The sequence below is a fragment of the Vulpes vulpes genome, chromosome 5 (genome assembly GCF_048418805.1).
Source record: "Vulpes vulpes isolate BD-2025 chromosome 5, VulVul3, whole genome shotgun sequence".
Lineage (NCBI taxonomy): Eukaryota > Metazoa > Chordata > Mammalia > Carnivora > Canidae > Vulpes > Vulpes vulpes.
In genome coordinates this window covers 74,778,078-74,798,969 of record NC_132784.1, presented here as the reverse complement: position 1 = coordinate 74,798,969, position 20,892 = coordinate 74,778,078, and the positions used below count along the sequence as shown (strand labels likewise).

General features: G+C 47.0%; 1 protein-coding gene across 1 annotated transcript in view; it reads right to left on the bottom strand.

The window, feature by feature from the left end:
• Nucleotides 1-20,603, bottom strand: part of PTPRJ (protein tyrosine phosphatase receptor type J) — a 161,791-nt gene extending 141,188 nt beyond the window's left edge. Inside the window, 2 exon segments of the mRNA XM_072758962.1 lie at nucleotides 20,114-20,446; nucleotides 20,448-20,603. Coding sequence (XP_072615063.1) covers nucleotides 20,114-20,446; nucleotides 20,448-20,588 — 474 coding nt within the window. The 5' untranslated portion in view covers nucleotides 20,589-20,603.
• Nucleotides 20,604-20,892: the final 289 nt, after the last annotated feature.

Below are 20,892 nucleotides of genomic sequence, written 5' to 3'. Positions count from 1 at the left end.
GGGTGATGAAAATCTTCTGGAACTAGACAGGGGTGATGGTTACATGCCTCTAACTCTATGAAAAACAACTGAATTGTACATTTTAAGAGTGAATTTTGCGGTACGTGAATTATATCTCAACAAAGCTGTTATTTTTTAAACTGCCATTAAAAAAACCATAACAAAACAATAAAATGATGAATATTTAAAATCTGAAAAGAATATCCTCCTCCAGTGCCTCATTCTCTACAAGACAGAGTCTCAATCACACAAGTCATCTGAGACCTCCAAGCCCAGCCCCAGCCCAGCTTGGAGCAAACTCTCAATTTGTCGCTTGTAACACACTCTCCCACCACTATATACAGGGTGACAGGGTGTCACCCCAGGCCTGAGGTCTCGACATTCACCCCCACACAGCCACTGAGGTCACTCGTGTGGCCTTACTCCTGTCTCAACTCCTGTCTGTGCCCTTGAGGCAGGCAACATGTGTGACTTGCAACAGTGTCCAGCCAGCCTACTTTATCTCTCCCACAAAACCAGACCCTCCTAAAGGATCTGGACTATTTTGCGCCCCCTCTAGCCCCGCCCCCCAGGCCACTGTCCCATCACTATCAACTGCAGGATCCCCAAGACCTCCTGTGTGCTAAATCCTCGATAACACAATGATCCTAATCCTGACCTCAGCTCTCCTTGATAGGCACTATCAGACTGACTTACAGGTGGAGGAAACATGTGGCAGGTAACGGAGGAGAGGTAGGGAGGAGACTGATCAAGGTCATGGTGCAAGGGGCAAAGCTGGGATTTGACGTTAGCGGTCTTCCAACATGTTTGAGATGTGCTCGGGAAGGGGCTAGATATCTAGTAGGTATTCCATAATTTTCATTCTACAAATGTCAATCCAACCATCACATAATTTGAGTTTAAAGCTACCAATGGGAGAGCAGACACCTCGAAAATTAGCTCTAAAAATGAAATAAATAGGGGCACCTGAGGTTAAGCATCTGACTCTTGATCTCAGCCCAGGTCTTGATCTCAGGGTTCTGAGTTCTAGCCACACACTGGGCTCCACGTTGAGTGGAGAGCCCACTTAGAAAAAAAAAGAAAGAAAGAAAAATATACCTGATTGATTTTACAGTAAAGTAAGTAAGAATACACAATTCAGCCCAGCTACTCAGAGTTTTTCTAGGTACCAATAGGCAAGTGCAGACCATAGTACAAAGCACAGTGACTTGACGTTTTCCCTCAGCATTAAAATAAAAAATAAATAAAAAATAAAAAATTTAATGAATTTTTTTAAGATCACACAAAACAGGTTTTGTTTTTTTTTAAGATTTTATTTATTTATTCATGAGAGACACAGAGAGAGAGAGCGAGGCAGAGACACAGGCAGAGGGAGAAGCAGGCTCCATGCAGGGAGCCCGACATGGGACTCGATCCCGGGACTCCAGGATCAGAGCCCGAGCTGAAGGCAGACACTAAACTGCCAAGCCACCCAGGCCACCCCGCAAAACAGGTTTTATGTGAGTCACACACAGTCAAAAAGCAGTGCCAGGCAGCCACTCCACAGCCCCGTTGGCATGTCTGCAAATGCAAATACCAAATTTTAAATCTGTTTTTAAAAACTGATAATACCCAGTGCCAGTGTGGGCACAATGAAACAGGCAAGCTCATACATTCTCATGTCAGTGTGAGGAACAGGCTCCTTTTGGAAAGTCATTTGGCGAATGGCGTCAAAGATTACAAAGATGCCTGGGAATTAATCTAGAGAAATAATTTCCGTTTCATAAAAAAAAAAAAAAGCTATATGCATGAAAAGATTCATCCCTGCACTACTTGTAATAGTGAAAAATTGGTTTCTGCTTGAACATCTAAATAGGAAAAGGGTAAGTGGATTACAGCACATCCACTCCATGCAGCATCCTGCGGCTACTCAAAATTATATTCATATCATCCATGTATCACCGTGGAAAAAAATGGTTTAGCTGTTTGGCATTAAAGGATCTGAAACAGTCCCTGCTCTGTGATCACAATTAATTTAGATAACAAGCCACCTGGCATAAATCATAGCTGTAACTACTCTAAAATTACAGTTCTGTGATGAGGGGGGATATGTGGCTTTTTCCTCCCTTTCTCCAGCTCCTAAATTCCTTTTAATCTTGTTATACCACTCTTACATAATTAAGAAAAAAATTTAAAAAATAAAAACAAACACATTTCGAAACTGCTTCATCTCGCAACAATACTGAAGCCTGCCTGTTCCCAAAAAAAAGCAGCCACTGGAACTATAGTGTTGTCCACTCACTCTTCTGTTTATCCAAACAGGGCAAATCCAGCCAGAAAATGCCTCAGCAAGGTGACACCCAACCCAGGCCTGTCCCAGTCACAGATCTACACCTCCAATTTAAGGATCACAGCCCAGCAAAGCCCTCTGCCCCCTCCCCAACACAGGTAACCAGGCACAGAAAATGAAGGGTTGATGAGCTGAGGTACCAGGACCAAGAATTATTGTTTTCACTGTGTTATTGAACATGGCACTTGCTAGGTACTTGCTAGGTATTTGAGGCAGAAATGTTGTAAATGGGAAAATGCACTTGTTCACCCACACCCTGTGAATGCCAGGGCCCAACACACCATGCACACTCGGGGCCTGCAAAATGTGCACCCTGAGGTCCCGTCAACAGAAACTGTGTCTGGAAGTGAGCACCTCCAGCACACAGGAAATGGGTACTTTTGTCACCAACTTGAAAACAAAATGATAAAAGTTAAATGTCATTGTAGGAGTAAAGACCAAGGGGGAGGGGTAATTAATGTTTCCTGAGCATCTCTGCACCACCACCTGTTCTGGGGCCACTAGGTCACGATTTCATAAATTCCTAACAGCCTGATTCTGGAACCAACTTGCCAAAACTTGAACCTGGCTCCTTGATTCATTAGCTATGTGACCTCAGGCTGGATGCTTAATCTTTCTGTACCTCATTTTTGTCTCCTATAAAATAAAAAAGAAAAGAGAACCACCTCATCAGGTGGTTCGGAGGACTCACTCAGTGGAAACACATAAAGCACTCAGCACATGGGAAGTATTCAATCTCTGCTAATCATCAGTATCACGATTCCATTTTGCAGACAAGAAAAACTAGGCCTTGGGGCCCCTGGGTGGCTCAGTGGTTGAGAGTCTGCCTTTGGCTCAGGTCATGATCCCCAGGTCCTAGGATCGAGTCCCACACTGGGCTCCCCCCAGGAGCCTGCTTCTCCCTCTGCCTATGTCTCTGCCTCTCTCTGTATGTCTCTCATAAATAAGTAAAATAAAATATTTTGAAGGAAGGAAGGAAGGAAGGAAGGAAGGAAGGAAGGAAGGAAGGAAGGAAGGAAGGAAAAGAAAGAAAGAAAGAAAGAAAGAAAGAAAGAAAGAAAGAAAGAAAGAAAGAAAAAAGAAAAGGAAAAAGGAAAAGGAAAAGGAAAAGGAAAAGGAAAAGGAAAAGGAAAAGGAAAAGAAAAAGGAAAAGGAAAAAAAAAACTGGGCCTCAGAGAGATTCAGAAAATCCCCAATATCGCATAGCTAGTAAAGAGGCAGTGCTGGGACTTAAACACAAGTCCAAAGGACTTCAAAATCTGTGCTCTTTTGGGCGACACCTGGCTGGCTCAGTCAGTAGAGCATGCAACTGGCAATCTTGGGGTCCTGAGTTCAAGCCCTACACTGGGATAGAGATAACTTAAAAAAAAAAAAATCAGTACATCTATATTCTTTTTACTAGGGTTTTCCAAGGATTACTATGATTTCCCCAAACACACACACACACACACACACACACACACACACACACACATTGGGCTATCATGGCAAAAGATTATAACTGGAAATATAGAACTAGAAGGTAATAAACCTGAATTCTGTAGTTGTAACTTAGGGAAAATACTAGCTTTGGGTCAGAGTCACTCTTTCAATCCAAGCCTTCAACAAACATCTTTGTGAGACAGGCTCTGGTCCAAGTATGAAGGACAGAGCAGAGAACCACACAGACAGGTCCTCACCTCCTGAAGTTCAGATTCTAGGGCAGGGAGCAAATAGAACAGTGAAATAATAAGAGTTTCGGGCAGCAATAAGGACAGAGGAAACAAGGTAGGATCCTGGGAGAGAGAGGTCTGAGCCAGGACCAGAGGAACAGCCAGAAGGATGTGGGGACAGCCATACCAAGTGCTTGTGAGGGAGCCCAGAGGGCAGGTCCCATGTCCACAGCATGACGGGGACAGGAGTGGGGCAAGAGGAGGATAAGATGGGGTGGGTGGATGAGATGAGGTCAGAGGGGAGGGAGGGGTCTGCTCACACCCAGAGCTGATGTTCAAGGCCTTGCTGGCTACCACCTGGGTTGGTAAGTGTGACACGAAGCCACAGAGGGCTTCAAGCAGTGGAATAACGTGACTTTGTGGGACAAGAAGAGTCTCGGTTGAAAGTTAAAGAGCCTCAAAAGGGGCTGGTGCTTCATAAAGGGTCCTTCTCTCTGGGTTTCCCTGTCCTTGTGCTGCCAATCCTCCATAACTCCAGATAATCGTGCCTCTTCTGGGCCTGTTTCCAAACAAAAAAACAAAGCAAAAAAAAAAAAGTCTCAGGAGTTCTCCGTCCAGGCTACACATTAACATCATGTAAGGAATTTGAGAAGAAAAACAACAATGAACAATGCTGGGGATACTCAAATCCCACTACTCAAGAGTGCGGACCTCCAATCAATATTTCCTAAAAGCTCCCCAGGTGGAGCCATGGTTGGGAAGGGCCCACTCAGAGGGGCTTCTAAGGCCTTCTTCCCCTCCCCTCAGGGGTGTAGGTGCTAACCAGGAGAAGTGCCCAAAGACACAATGTGCTGCCTTTTGGGGATAGATAGCAAGTTCCTGCTCACCAAGGACAACCAAGCAAAACTCGATTTCCCAGAGATGAATTTCAAGAATCGGACACCCTTAAAACATCTTTCCGAAAAGAGATTTTTGTGGTTTTATGACTCTCGAAGTGACCCTCCAGTGAGCAAGTCTTAAGCATGTAGACCACCCCTCGCCTTTCTCCTGGCCAGGGCAGACATTGCCAGTTGATCCCAGCACCCTCCTGCTGAGCTAGGCCATCTCCTGTGGTTGGACACTCCCTTCTATGCAGGACTCCAAGCAGCCACTCTCAACCACTCGAAGATGGACACAAACTGGAACCCATTTGTCCTTCCTGGCCTAATGTCCCAGAGGTCCTTTCTCACTCTGGCATTTCTTGGAGGCAACGATCCTTTTTTATCTTCTTACCGGTAATGATTAACTACCAAGTTGCATGGCCATGAGCTCAGCTGGTTGGAGGCCAGACTGTGAGATCACACGTTCCATCCCTGAGGGCAGGTTTTGCTTTACTTCCTGACTCTCAGACTCTTTGTCCTCCTCAGGTGACATCCGCCCCAGGCAGCTGCACCCCCAAACATTTTCCGGCCCTATAGACCGCAAGATAGATCAGGGTAAGCCAGTGTTGTTCCTGAAAAAAAATCATCAAAGCAGGTGTCCTGTGCTATCAGGGATAGCTGTCCCCGTATGGGACACTCTCTGTATGCCAGGCACCATGCTGGGGGGCTCCCCATACTTTTTTTTGTGGAATCTTGATCACAAATCCCTGAGGTGTTTATTTTCTCCATTTGGCACATGAGAAAATTCAGGCCTTTGAAAGCAATATGTTGCTGTTGATCCCAAAGCAACAGAAGCAAGATCATGGAGCAGCTGCATCCCTAGCTCTGGGCAAGTCCCTTTGTAACCTCCTCTCTAGAACAGACACAATCACCGGTCACGGTGAGGGTGAAATGAGGGCCCGGCACACAGTGCATGACGGCGCAGTGCACATCTCAGAATAACTGGCTGGAATCTGGGTAAAAGAAAATGGAGCCCCAGGCAACAGTGTGTCCAGACCAGGTCTAACCAACACAGAGTTGGGAGCACTTTACTGGCTTCCCAAAGTGATGTTTTCCCAAAAAGTTGTGTGCACGTCACATTTTCTGAAAGCCAACCCTCCTCGCAGCTGACCGGCCCGCATGACTGCAGAAGTTTAAGTGGGTTTCTCCTCCTGCCTCATTCCTGCGGGTCTCTCTGGCTCTGGCTTGGACAGCATTATCTCTAGGTTTATGCCCTGGGGCCTCTAAACACTCTAAAAGCTGCAAATTGCTCCAGGGAGCTGGCAGGAGGGGGAACTTGGCAGTGAATCTCTTTGTAATGGGATCTCCCTTTGACTGGGTCTATCTCTTGTGTGGAACTTGGCACATTTGAGCCTTTCCCTCAACCTCACATCCCCAGCAGCACGCATACCATATTAACACTGGCTTCCTTTCCTACCCTGGAGAGGATAGGAGTAATGTCTATTATCCCCATTTTGCAGAGAAGAAACTGAGGCTGAGGACACAGGGAGAAATGGTGCATTGGAATCAACACCCAAGTGCTGAGACTCCTTGCACAGTGCTCACTCCCCCACAGTATCCCTAAAAAGTACTCCCCGAACAAGCAGGGAATCAGATGTGAATCACCTTTTGAGACCTGGCCATTTGGCACATCTGGAAAAGCTCTGGTTAGTTCATCCCTACCGTCTCACTGGAAGAGGAAGTCAGTTACCAAAAGGATCGCATGGAATTGGAAGGACAGCCAGTCCCTGATGCTGAGACCACCAGGTACAGGCAACCTGTACCTTCACTTCAACACAGGCATTGCCCAAAGCAGTGGTTCTCAACCAGGACACATTCACCCTCATGAGACAGTTGGCGATACCTGGAGAAAATTTTCACTACTACAAGTGTATGTGTTGGGAGAAGGGGTGCATCTAGCAGAGGCAGTGATGCCACTAAACATCCTACAGTGCCCAGAACAGTCCCCAAAACAATGAATTAAGGGGCCCCAAGCACCAATAATGCTGACATAGAAAACCCTATTCTGAAGGCAAAGAAGTCCCCACTCACCCCAACCACACTGTTAGACAAGTGACAAAGCCAAAATGCCAGATTCCAGAAGAAAGCAGAGGCTAAGTGCTGAATGCACAGCTTCCAAAAGAAATCAAGACTGGTGGCAAAGTTCATGGTCAGAAAGAAGCTGAGGGGCTGAGTCTTACCTCCTACCCCAGTACATCTATCTTCCTCTTCCTCTTCTTCAATTGATTTACACTTGTGCTGAATAATTTTTTGTGATACAAACTTTATGTACTTCCTATAACAACCCTAGAGCTAAGTCATATCATCATATTTTATAGTCAAGAAAACTGAGGCACAGAAAGGTTCTAACAGGGTCAAAGTGAAATAAGGAATTCCCCACCAGGCATCTGGCTCCAAAGCCCTAGGTTTTAACCACTGCATGATACTGCCACTCAGTCCCACGAACAAATCCAGAGTAAGACTATCAACAAAGGTGACTTCATGCTGTCTGATATCCACTATCATAGGAACAGATTCCCAGTAGCCAGATACCAGGAAGCCATACCAGAAGTTATCACTGCTTTTATAGACCATAGAAGCCCAGGTCTGTGAGCTATGAAAACAATTTCAGTATCAAGTCTAAACTCTAATGAGAATGCAAGACCAGAAAACAAGGGAAGAGGAGGTTTTGGGGAGAGTGGTTTGCAGGATGAGATGAGTGTGAGAAACAGGTTGAGGCATGAAGTCAGATAAGCATCTGATGGTGAGGCCAAGCTATATTATGTAGCAGGTGTACAGCAATGGAAGAGAGATGAGCTAGGCTGGTGAGTGCTAGAGATGAAAGATGTGGTTAGTGCTTAGAAAAGAATTCCTGGTGGGATGGCCTCACCAGCAGGGAGAAATGGCAAGCAAGACCATTATTCTCCTCCAGGGAAGTCTGGCTTTGGTTGGTTGTATAGGATATCTCCCTCTCTCCTTCTATTGCGCACTCTCTCTCTCTTTCTCTCTCTGTCTCTCGATCTCCGGCTCTACCTTAACTAACATCATTCTCTTCTAGAGAGAGTTATGATTCAGAGTATAGGAGAGCATCTTCAGACAGGCCAACGTGTCTTAAGGAAGAGCTCTCACACCTACATCCCCTACAACTTCTCTTTTTTTTTTTTTTTCCTACAACTTCTCTTCATGCAGTGGGATTTGGTGCCCACTTTAGATAATACTCCCAGGCATCAAGGCTCACAAAAGTTGAACACCTTCAGAGAAGGTCTCCTCAAACCTCAGGAACATGGGAACTGCTGCCCCAAAGTCAGGAGATGGTGTTAATAAAGAGGGTTAAATTGGGGGTAGACTAAGTGCTACAAACTGGACTGGGTGCCTTATACACCTTCCCTTGCTGAACACTAATAACTCATGGCCTGGCAATCATTACCACTTTCCAGATGACACAACAGATTCCAAGAAGCTTAAGGACCCAGACAGCAGGGTCACATGGGGCAGGAAAAGAGTGTGGATTTGGATCAATGCCTCTGCTGATACCAAAGGCCATGCTCCTCTTCTTACAGGATGCTCTGAAGTCACATCATCCACGCCCAAGTTCAAGCTCCATGAAACCTTAACTCATTCACACAGGAAGACCAAGACTCCAAAGATACCATGATATCATTCATTTGATTGGGGCCAAAGCCACAAAGTTTCAGGAAGTCTTTATCACATATGGTTCCAGAATCTAAAATCCATAACAAAGATATTCTTATCTTTCATGGCTTTGGGAAGTAATTTACTTCTGCTATGTCATAACTCTGGGCAGCACCCATCCCACAGAAGACGGCCCTCCTACATTGAGAACAGCCCTCAAGTCCAACTGTCCTTCCAGGAGACTCAAACATGCCCCAACGCATGTAGGCAATCCTGTCTGGCTCCACTCTTGCGCCCTCAAAGAAGCCCACAACCAGCTGGTTGAGGTATATGGCCACAGACCAGATTACAATTCTCTGGGCCTCAGTTTCCTTCCCTGTACCTACATCATAGGATTACACAAGTTAATACATTAAAAAGCACTGTCGATACTTCATATTCAATATTCAATCTATGGTACCTGCTATTGTTATTTCTACGATCTCGATTTATCTGAAGATTATCATCAGGGATGTGTTCAGAGACTGAATCACAGAGTCATTTGAATAGTGTTCATAGTGCAGAAAAATGTCAAAAACAAACTAGAAGATTAATCACAGGAGAAACGAGATAAGGGACAGTATAGCACAGTAGAACACAACAGCTAAAAGTTACCCAAGAAAAGAACATCTACTGGCAAGGGAAAATGTTTGCAACATATTATCACTACTCAACTGGGGGGCCACAAACTGCCCCCAAGTATAGACAGGAGAGTGAACTCACATCCCCAGAAACTGGAGATTTCTTTGTGGTCTCCTGTATTTGCTGAAAACATTCTGGATGCAAATTTGGTATCTAATCTATAGTATGTCCATATTTGTTTGTTTCCAAAGAATATTTCAAAATACTTCCCACTTGGTAACAGTGGCTCTCCAGGAAAAAGCCTCATGTTCACACTGCAGCTTTCTGAGGTACCCCCAGGGATACATTTGCCCCCCACCCCCCATTGTAATACACACACACACACACACACACACACACACGAAAAATGTAAGTTACAAAATGTGTGTAGCAGATAATCCTATTTTAAGATGGATGGATGGATGGATGGATGGATGGATGGATGAGAAGTAAAGAAGGGAGGGAGAGGGAAGAAGGAAGAAAGAGAAAGAAGAAGGAAGGAAGGAAGGAAGGAAGGAAGGAAGGAAGGAAGGAAGGAAGGAAGGAAGGAAGGAAATAATACATAAATAAGAAAAATCACTGATTGAAATAGTTTAGGGGAGTGGAGGCTACAGGTAATTTTGCTTTCTTCTTTATCTATGTTTCTCTGTTTCTCTGTTTCTCTCTCTCTCTCTCTCTCTCTCTCTCTCTCTTATTATTATTTAAAAAAAACAAAAACAAAAAAACCCTGAACTGACTCACACAGGAATTAAATCAACCAACTCTGGATCAGAATCATCCAGCCACCTGGGGTTCAAGGGCCCCCAAGGATAAGCATGAGTCCCCTGCCAATCGGTATGAGTAGAGCGAGAGCATCACAACCTGGAGGTAAAAATTCTGGGCTGTGAGGCCAGGCAGGGCCAAGGGTGAGTCCCTCACTCCTCATCAGATGGCTGATGATCCCTCAGAACCTCAGACCCCCTGAGATCTGCTCCCAAGTTCTCAGAGTACAAGACAGGGTAGGCAGGAAGCATTTGCTCTAACCCATTAACCAAAGAACACAAACTATAGCCAATAGCTTGTTCTACAGAGCTGTTCTTCAGATGTGGCCCCTCTGAAGTTTCCAGAAGGGCAGCTAGCTACTTAAGAGCAGGCCTCCTCAGCTTTCAGCGGACCCACTCCCTTCCTAGGGATCTCCGTGAAACCTGGTCCCTCCTGCACCAGCCACTGTGAGATAGTGTTCAGCTACACACAGGGGCACTTACAGTGCATAATTGGGGACTTTACACTGCTTTTCCACTGTCTCTGGAAACAAAAGCCACCTCTACCCCTCCCCCACATCTTCCGCCACTCAATCGCCTATAATAGCAGCTTCCAGGTTTTTTGACAATGCCTAAAGCCACAATAAGAAATTAGTTTTCTGTGCACTTCAGCACACATATGCACAAAGTGTATGTAACTGAAACAAATTTCATGCTGCAACACTGACCCTTTCTACATGCAGTAAACCCTGAAAATTTCTGGTCTGTCATTTTTTTAACACAGCTCATAACACTAAATTGGTTTTATGGCCCAGGGTTTTAAACAGACCACTTTCCAGCAGATATATCTATGTTTTGGTTTGCCAAACTTCGCACGTGCTCTGGATCATATTAGGTGGAACCGTGTATGAGTGCCAATATTCAAAGGACCAGTATTTCATGTGGTTTGACCTAAAAGTATGTATGAGTCACATGACAGGACTCACCTGCCCAATGTGCCTCTTGTACTCTGATTCTAAATTCAATTACTTTTTACAATGAGGCTACGCTATGTGCAAAAAACAGGTGATGCCTGAATTGGACAAGTCACTTAGAGACAGATGGAGCCATATCTGAAGTAGGAATGACAATGACAAATTCATAGGAATGTTGTGAGCTCATATATGCTGAAGGGCTTTACAGCTTATAAGGTAAACAAGATTTTTAAAATCTTTTGAAGTGCTAATTTATGCCAGTACCCCCAGACAAATAAGAGGATAAGACAACAGCCAGCATCTTTTGAAGGTTTATTTCATGCTAAGAACTTGTTGTGTGGATGCATTTAGTCCATATTTTTGTTGTCCCCATTTTCCAGATGAGAACAAGTGAAGCTCAGAGCATTAGAACTGTTAGAGGAGTCAGGTCTGCCTGGTTCCAAGCCAGTGCTCTAAGCTCTGAGCAGCAGGTTCCCTCCACACCCACAACCACCTCCCTGCAGCGATCCCCATCTCTGGGCTTGGGAACAGGACCACCAGCATGGGCCACTGTCAGTGGGGAACGAAGAATCCCCGTGACACAGGACATGAAAAGAAGGTAACCCTTTGGTCAGGAGCCGGAAACGCAGGATCACCTTGCTGCCATAGAAACGAGTGGCATGGTGGGGACAGATTCCCTTGGTTTCCCATCTCCTGCAATTAGAACGAAGGTTTATGTCTTTCCTTTCAGTGGGTGGCATTAAATTACTCCTCTCGGCCCTACAGAAAATGCACCCAGAGACAGAAGGCAGCCACAGTCAGAGCTGGCCAAGTCACAAAATAAAGAGAAATACTCAAGTCAATGCAAGGAGGGCTCTGTTTTTTAAGAGACATAGTCGATGTTCCTATACTCTTTTGGGGCCAAGACCACATTGGCCACTCTTTAGTCAGAGCTCATAGTCATTTAACCTATGTTAACTCAATTATATTTGCTGTCCAACAAGAAATGTAATTTTTTTTTTAAGATTTATTTATTTGAGAGAGAAACCGTGCAAGCAGAGAAGGGGCAGAGGGAGAGGGAGAGAGAGAATCTCAAGCAGACTCCCGGTTGAGAGTGGAGCCCGACACAGGGCTTGATCTCACAACCCTGAGAACATGACCTGAGCTGAAACCAAGAGTCAGATACTTAACCGAATGAGCCACCCAAGCATCCCAAGATATGTAACTGAAATTGTGCCATCAGGGAAGCCTACACCATTCCATATTATACATTTTAATACATATATATGTGTATATGTACACATTCTATTGTGGATTTAACCTCTTAAATCCAATTTAAAAGATTCTGCAGCACAATTTTTGACAAATAATAATTATAGCCTTGTGCCCTAACTTTAAAATCTAACTCTTGAGTAAATGGAATATTTTATTAAATTTTGTCCTTATATTTCTGTATCTACTTACAAGGAACTTTAACATAATGCAATCTCAACTTATCCCACTACCCTGTGTGAGAAGTACTACTATTATTATTAGGATTTTAGAAATGTAAACACCAAGGATCAGAAAGGTTAAGGCACCTGCCCAAGATCACAGCTAGCTAGGTGGGAGAGCCAGGGTTCCAACTAGGCAGTCTGGTTCCAAACTGTATACTCTCCCCACCATCCAGGGATCTTACTTATCTCTGAATCCCTAAAGAACAGGGCCACATCTAAAATAGTTAGAAAAGCGGATCCCTGGATGGCTCAGCGGTTGAGCATCTGCCTTTGGCCCAGGGCACGATCCTGGGGTCCCAGGATCGAGTCCCGCATTGGGCTCCCTGCAGGAAGCCTGCTTCTCCCTCTGCCTGTGTCTCTGCCTCTCTCTGTGTCTCTCATGAATAAATAAATTAAATATTTTAAATAAATAAATAAATAAGAAAATATACATATTTCTAACACAAATGAGAGCCAAGGGACTAACTTCTTTAATTTCCAAAGAGTTTAGACAAAAAAAAAAAAAAAGAAAAAAAAAGAAAGAAAGAAAGAACTTAGACAAATCAATAACAAAATGGCAATCTTTTTTTTTTTTTTAATGAGAGGGAGGTTAATAAAAAAAGGTAAAGAAAAGGGAGGAAGGAAAGAAGGAATGCAGGTGGTCCAAAACATAAGAAAAAATATTCAACTAACTCAAAGATAAAATTAAAATAACAGGATACAATTTTTCACCTCTCAGACTAGCACACATTTAAAATTTTAATAATCCTTAGGGCACCTGGATGGCTCAGTCGGTAGAGCATACAATTCTTAATCTCCGGGTTCTAAGTTTGAGCCCCACACTGGGTGTAGAAGTTACTTTAAAAAAAATTTTTTTTTTAAGATTTTACTTATTTATTCATGAGAGATACACAGAGAGAGAGAGAGAGAGAGAGGTAGAGACACAGACAGAGGGAGAAGCAGGCTCCATGCAGGGAGCCTGACCCAGAACTCCATCCCAGGTCCCCAGGATCAGGCCCTGGGCTGAAGGTGGCGCTAAACCGCTGAGCCACCTGGGCTGCCCCCCCCAAAAAAATGTTTTTAACCTTTAAAAAATAAAAATTCAACAATCCTCAGTTCTCAAACTTGTGGGTAGGTACAGGCACAAACTGGGGCAATGTTTCTGGAGAACAAATTAACAATAGCTATCAAATTTTAAATGCATGTACCCTCTAAAGCAGCAATCCTAAAATGAGAAATTTATCTTACGGATATCCTTGTGAAAGTGACATGAAATATGCACCACAGACATTCTCTGAAGCATGATTTGTAAAAGGCTGGTGTGGGGGAGACACTAAGAACATTTAAAGTCCCCAGTGATAGCGGAATGGTCAAATAAATCACGGTAAATTCACACATCAGAATCCTAGGCAGTCATTTAAAAAAAAAAATGAGTTAAAGCTGTATGTACAGGTATTAGATAATCTCTAAAATAACAAAGTAAATTAAAAAGCTAAATAGACTACAATGTACACATAAAGTTTTCTTCAATATATCTTCTTTAAAAGATGAATATAGATACTTGTATACACTATAAAGAAACATTTTTCTTCCTGGAAGGAAACAAGGATACCCACAGCTATTGCCTTTGAAGAAAATTGATATTTTTCTAACATACAGTTTTAGATTGGAGGGTTTCTAACCTGAGAATCATAGGCTGTTTCAAAGAGTCTGTAAAACCCCTGAAATTGGATACAGAGTTGTAAATATGTGCTTTTCTTGTGGGGACAGGATGCTTCCCTTTCACATACTCTGTAAGGGTCTTAAACTCACCTCCCCACCCCAAAAAGATTAAGATTAAGAACCGTGTTATTGACTCCACACTGGTGCTAAGGTTTTGTTTTGTTGTGTTGTGTTGTGTTTTTTTTTTTTTTTTAGTTTTTATTTATTTATTCATGAGAGACACACAGACAGAGGCAGAGACATAGGCAGAGGGAGAAGCAGGCTCCCTGCAGGGGAGCCCAATGCGGAACTCGAACCCAGGACCCTGGAATCATGCCCTGAGCCTAAGACAGACACTCAACCACTGAGCCACCTAGGCATCCCAGTGCTAAGTTTTAATATTCACTCACTTATTTACCCAGAAGCCATGAAATAACACTGGCCTGGGGCCCAGCACAGGCACCCAGAAAACCACCACCTATCCCTTCCCTGGAAAAGGAGATAGTTTGGAGCATAATGGCGACATTGTCTGCTGGAGACTCAGAAATGGCAACAGGGTACAGCTTTCCTCCAACAGGAAGAAGGAAAAGTGGAACTGAAAATTATTTGCATGTTTAAAATTAGACCTTCTGTGGGAGCTGACACTACTTCGCTTTCAAAATGCCCCCTAATCCACTGTCTCAGTCCCACCAGCCCTCCCCACCCAGGCATTTACATGCCATGAAAATTCCAAGACAATAGGATGACTACAGCTATCACTAATAAGGAAGTAATAACAAATTTCCTACAGCTCCTGTCCTCTGAGGGGTCACCAGAAAAGCCACTGGGAAGCCATACGAGGTGGTAACAAAAGTCTGCGATACCTGCCGCTGCCAGGGACCTCGACTTAGAGACCCTCTGCCCCCACTCATCTCTGGGAGGGGGAAGGAGGTGGACAAGAAGGACATCACACACACAGCCTGTGTCACAACTGTGACTGGTTAGCTCGGGGTGGTCAGAGCAACATCTCACTCCCAAGGTCTGGCAGTCACGAAGGCAGGCTGCCTGCTATGTCCCCAGGATGTTCCAAACTTAAGCACTCTTTCACCTTGATGAGTTTGCCATGACCGTATCATTCTTTCATAATTATTTACCCAATATTTTCCTTTGGATCAACCTTTTATTAAACATAAATTTATATACCATGACACTACATTTAACCTCACTCTACCTTAAAATCATGCACATGATAGACAACTTACTGTTTTTTTGTTTTTTTTTACTAACACCCCTAAAATAAATAATTCTTAACATCAAAAAAAAAAAAATTTTTGTGATGTTCATCTTGCATGAGTTCATCTTGCATGCCCGCAGGTGCCACTCTGTGAGCAATGCTTGCTAAGTATTTGGTGGATGAACTAATGATGTGAAGCACCACTTCTTCTCCCCCAATAACAACAGTGGCCACACCTTAGAATCCTGCCTTAGATTTTATATGGCAGTTCCTCTTCTGTATCACATTTGATCCTCTCAACAGCCCAGTGAAGCAGGAAGTGTTGGTCCCATTTTCCAGATAAGGAAATGAGAAGTCACAGAGGTTAAGGGACTTGCCCAAGTTTATGCAGCTACTAAGTGGCAGAGCGAGGACCTGAACCCAAGCCTTTCCACTCTGGACCCTGTCTCCACTAAGACTCAGGCCCCCAAAGCCATAGGAGCAGGAAAGAGTTACCTGGGTTGCCCGTGTCACAAATGGAGCAAATCCTATAGAGCACAGGATGCAGAGAAGCTACAATGGTGGAGTTGGTAGGTGTGCACAGGCCAAACGGTGGGGCTGGACACAGGGTCGGTGCACATGCTTAAAAATGCAGAGTAATGCTGAACTAAGGGTTTAGATGTAGAGTCTCTGGTCATTGAGCACATCCAGGTAAACAATGTCCCCAAGATGTGACGTAGAACTTACAGGGCTCGTGGCTGGATTAACCCATACATGAGCTCTCCCTGCCACATCGAGATGATTCTTACTGAAAAAGAGCATATTATTCCTAAACCAGAAGAGGAGGTTGCACAGAAGAAAAAGATATCCCAGAAGAAACTGAAGAAACAAAACTTATGGCCCAGGAGTAAATTCTGCATAGAATAAATGCAAAAATAAATAAATAAATAAATAAATAAATAAATAAATAAATAAATAACCTCCCTGCCCCCACTGGGGTTCAGAACCCACAAGCCTGCTCTTTACCACCTCATCTCTTACTTGCAGACTGAAGATTTTCTCTAACCTACATGATTTTGTGCAGCACAGGACAGTAAACAGGGACGGGAGGTATCAGACCCGGCTTGACCACATACTAGTTATGAATCGTTGGGGAGGCTGGAACCTCAGTTTTCTGTCAAATAAAATGGGAACATAACAGCACCGACCTTTCAGTACTTCTGAAATGGTCAAAGGAGATGGTGTGGTCAAACCCTTAGCTCAGTACCTGCCACAGATAATGTTAGCTACTAATTATAATATTACCAGCAGCGTTAGGCTCAAAAGGAAATACACAGAAAATTGCCTCTTAGCCTGCACTCAAAATAAATTCCCCTGGCCAAGCAGCGAATGGATGAAGCAGTAATTGCAGACAATGTGCTGGCTGAACCCAGGGCTTCAGTCACTCAGCAACTCTACCTCGGCCTCAGCCCCAAGCAAAAATTACTTTTAGGAGCTAAATAACCTCTTTGCTGACCGAAATTGCTCACTCGGGAGCCAGGATTCTCTCCCCTCGGGAAAGCTTGGGGACCCGTGGTTGTTCTTCGTCGTAGGGCTCAACTTGAAATCAACTCAAAGTCACAGTCTAACCGTAAACCAGTCTGCTCTGTTTTCTTAAACTGTCTGCCAACAAAGCATAATCATTTGGTTTTTCCATTGTTGTTCTGAAGCAAAACAAAAATATTTAAAGTCATCCATCTGAGAATTTAACAAGCAATTTAAAGAGGAGTCAAAATATTTTTTGTAGTCTGGGTGAAGCAGGTAGGTAAGCAGACCCAAGGATTAGCTATTATAGATCACAGACACAAACGGTTATTATCCCCCAGGATACAAGAAAGCAAAGAAAAAGCAAATCCAAAATACTGTAAGACCAACAAGACAGCCATCAGTCACCAGCTTTTTCCATCACTACCACCCCCATTTTAAAGCAGCCCGTTATGAAGCTATTTCTTAAAAGAATCTGTCAGGACTGTATTTTCCAAGAAAAAGAGGCAAGGGGGGGCCAGGAGGACAGGACTGCTGCTCAGTCACATTGCCTAAAACATACATATAAACCAAAATTAGTGTGCAAAAAATGCTACGACAATGGGTGGAGTCAGACATTGCAACTAGCACAGTCCTCATGCTGGAATCATCTCTGACCATCCTTCCTGTCCTGGAGAAGGGGAATGAGATGCCAGGGTCAAACATGGCGTTTCCGGCCCTACTAAGCACTGAATCTTCCAGCATCTCTGCTTTCCAGCTTCCACACCCATCCTCATGAATTCCCTCACAGTGTTGTGTCTTTTCTGTGACTTGTCCATTTTTTTTAACCTGCTACAGTTGATTCCATTTAAGACACACGCATACATAGTATCCAAGCTTCAGAAAACCAATCAAATGTTAGGGAGGTATAGTCTGGTATCTACACCCACATTTCCTAATTGCACAAGCTCTAGAAATCTCAAATCTGACTTCCAAATTCAAATACGTCTCCATTTTGAAAAATTTCAATTTGCACCCGCAGTTTTGGGAGTACACGGTGAGGTAGGGCTGTGCCTACAGTTAAAAGTAACATCAAAGTGAAAACATGGCAAAAGAAGAAAAAAGACAAAGCATCAAGAAAATGCTATGCAGAGGGAGGCAACACAGGTTCCAGCCCCAGCTCCTCTACTGTCTTGCCAGGTGACTTCAGCCTGATGAACAGGCCTCAATATTCTCACCTTAAAAAACGAAATATCTTGAAAGACAGGCCTAGCTCAAAAATTCCCTGAAATATCCACTATTGAAATGAAGTGTCCACTGTGGATTTTGAAAATGCTTTCTCAGAGAGCCTTTTAGATTTCCTATTTTATAATGTATCCCAAAATGATAAATAAAGAGTCCCCTTGAGTTTCCACAGAACACATTAGAGAGGAAGGAAATAACTGAATAGAAGACAAGCACAGAGCAGCAATTTGCTACTGAAATATAAGGAAGGTTTGGGCAAGCAATCAATTTATTCCAGACATTTTTTCACTGATTGAAAGCCTAGCTAGCAACCACGATGGACAAAGTAAAAACATAATATAATAAGAAATATATGTGTGTCAAATTGAACTAAAAATAAATGAGGATCAAATATTTTAGTATAAACTTTGGGACAAGAGATCTTCAATTATGAGGCTTTTTTTTTTTTTTTTTTTTTTTTTTTAATCTCATAGACTGCTCTCTATGAATACCCTTACAGGGTCAGGGAGAAAACAGTGCATACATACTGCACCTTAATGTAACCCCATCTGTACACTTTTAATGTTTACAAAGCTCTTTCAGACACTGGCCAGTGGAAGCTCCTCAAACAATTCTTGAGGGAAGGTGGTGTCAGCCCACCCTCCCAATGCTGTTAAAGAGGGTGTGGGAAACTGAAGAGCAGGTCCAGCCTTGAAGCCTGGCTCTAGAGCTAGTCTTCTGATATACCTAACGCAGCATTCTCTGCAGGGGGAGGTCACATTGCCTTCCAAAGTCTACTGAAGAAAACCGGGCAGGGGTGTCAGCACCCAGAGCAACTCCTTGGGTGCTGACAGTTACTGCAGCCCCCAGGCCCCAGCTCCCTTCTCATCCTGCCTGCCGGGCTTCTTTGCTGCTCCAAGGCTGATGTTACTGCTCTCAGACAATCCTGTATTCGTGCCCTGAAAAGTTTCTCCTGAAACCAGGTTCCATCCTCAGCCAATAACTCATTTCCCAGGCTTCCAACATCACCTCCTCAGAGCTGCTGTTTGCATAAAACAAGCAAGGTCTTCATTAACAACATGCACAACAGAGGCATCAGCAGGCCACTCTCCACGGGGCGGGTGCAAGACCCCAGCAGGCGGCGAGAACGAGAAGGCTGCGAGGACACCGCCGCCTGCCTCGCTCCTGGGTGACTCTGCTCTCTCCCTCCTCCCCTTCAAGGTCCCCATCGGTGACACGGGGGCATCTCCCAGCTGCCCCGCCTCACCCCCCGCACGGAGACACCGTGAAGGGGGACCGGCCTTTTCAGAAAGGCTGTCGCCCAAACGCCAGGCACAGCGGTATCTGAAAGCCGAGCTAGCAACCAGGGCAGGGCGCCGAGCGGGAGAGCCTGCGCCCACAAAGCACGAAATGAACGCGCAGGGAAGCCAGCGGCTCCTCCGGGGAGGGGAGGGGAGGGGAGGGGAGGGGAGGGGAGGGGAGGGGAGGGGAGGGGAGGGGAGGGGAGGGGAGGGGAGGGGAGGGGAGGGGAGGGGAGGGGAGGGGAGGGGAGGGGAGGGGAGGGGAGGGGAGGGGAGGGGAGGGGAGGGGAGGGGAGGGGAGGGGAGGGGAGGGGAGGGGAGGCGACGGTCGCCTCGCCGAACGCTGGCGAGGGGCCACCTCTGCGGGGCTGGGGACTTCCCCCAGGAGCGGTGCCCTCGGCCCGGGGGCCCCGCGCCCGGCCTGCCCCGGCTGCCTTCGGCCCGGCCCCTCGGGCCCCCGCAGGCCGGGTCGGAGGTCGGCCGCGCTCCGCGACGCGAGCCCTTGGCCAACACGCCCCCTGCGGCCGCCGCGGGCGGACTAGCCGGGCCCGCGCCGGCCAGACGTGGCCAGCTCCGAGGAGGGCCGGGCCCGAGGGGGCCCGCAGCCCGCGCGGGGGCAGCCGCCCGGAGGCCCCGGGCCCCCGCACCCCGGACCCGCCCCGCGCCCCCCGGGGCCCGCGCCAGGCCGGCGGGGTTGCGGCGAAGGGGGCGCGCGGCTCTCGGGCCCCTCGCCACCTCCCCTGCACCCCGCCGGCCCGGCACACCCGGGCAGGTGCAGGGGATGCCCCCCGCGCCCGCGCCCGCGCCCGCGCCTGCCCCCGCCCGGGCCCACCCAGCCGCTCACCGCTCACCTGGCCCAGGCGCAACAGCAGCAGCAGCGGCGGCAGCGCCCAGCGCAGCCCCGGCGAGCGCGGAGGCGGCCGCGCCTCCCGCGCCGCCCGCGCCGCCCGCTTCATGCCCCGCGCGCCCTGGAACGTGCCCGGGACGCGCGAGTCGGGCCCCGCCGTGCGCCCCAGCCCGGGCGCCCGCGTCGCCGCCTCCAGCCGCCGCCTCCTCCGCCTCCTCCCCCAGCCCGTCCGCCTAGTCCCCGCTCCGCCCGCCCCGGGCTTCCCCGGGGACATGGCAGCGGCGGCGGCGGCGGCGGCGGCCACAGCGCGGAGCCTGGCGCGGCTGCCGCGGGGGGGGACGCGTCCCCGAGCGCGCAGGGGCTTCGCGGGGCGGAGCGAGCGGCGCCCACCCCCGGCGCGCGGCGCCCCGATCCCGGCTCCGGCGGCTCCGGCGGCTCCGGCGGCCCCGGCGGCTCCCGCTGCCTCCTCCGCGCGTCATGCGGCTCGGGCTGCAGGGAGCCGCGGCGAGCGCTCGGCCCCCTCCCTTCCCCTCCCCCTCTGAATATTCATCGCTTCCTCCCGCCCGGCCGGCCCGGCGGCTGCCGAGCTCCGCGGCCCCTCGCCGCCCTCCCGCTACGGCCCCCGCCCCCGCCCCCGCCCCCGCCCCCTCCCCGCAGGCCGCGCCGGGCGGGGAGGGGGCGGGGGCGCGCCCAGCGCGCGCCCTGGCGGCTCCCCTCGGGCGGGCGGAGGAAGCGCCCCCGCCGTGCCCGGCCCTCCCACATTCCTGGGACTCGGGACTCGGC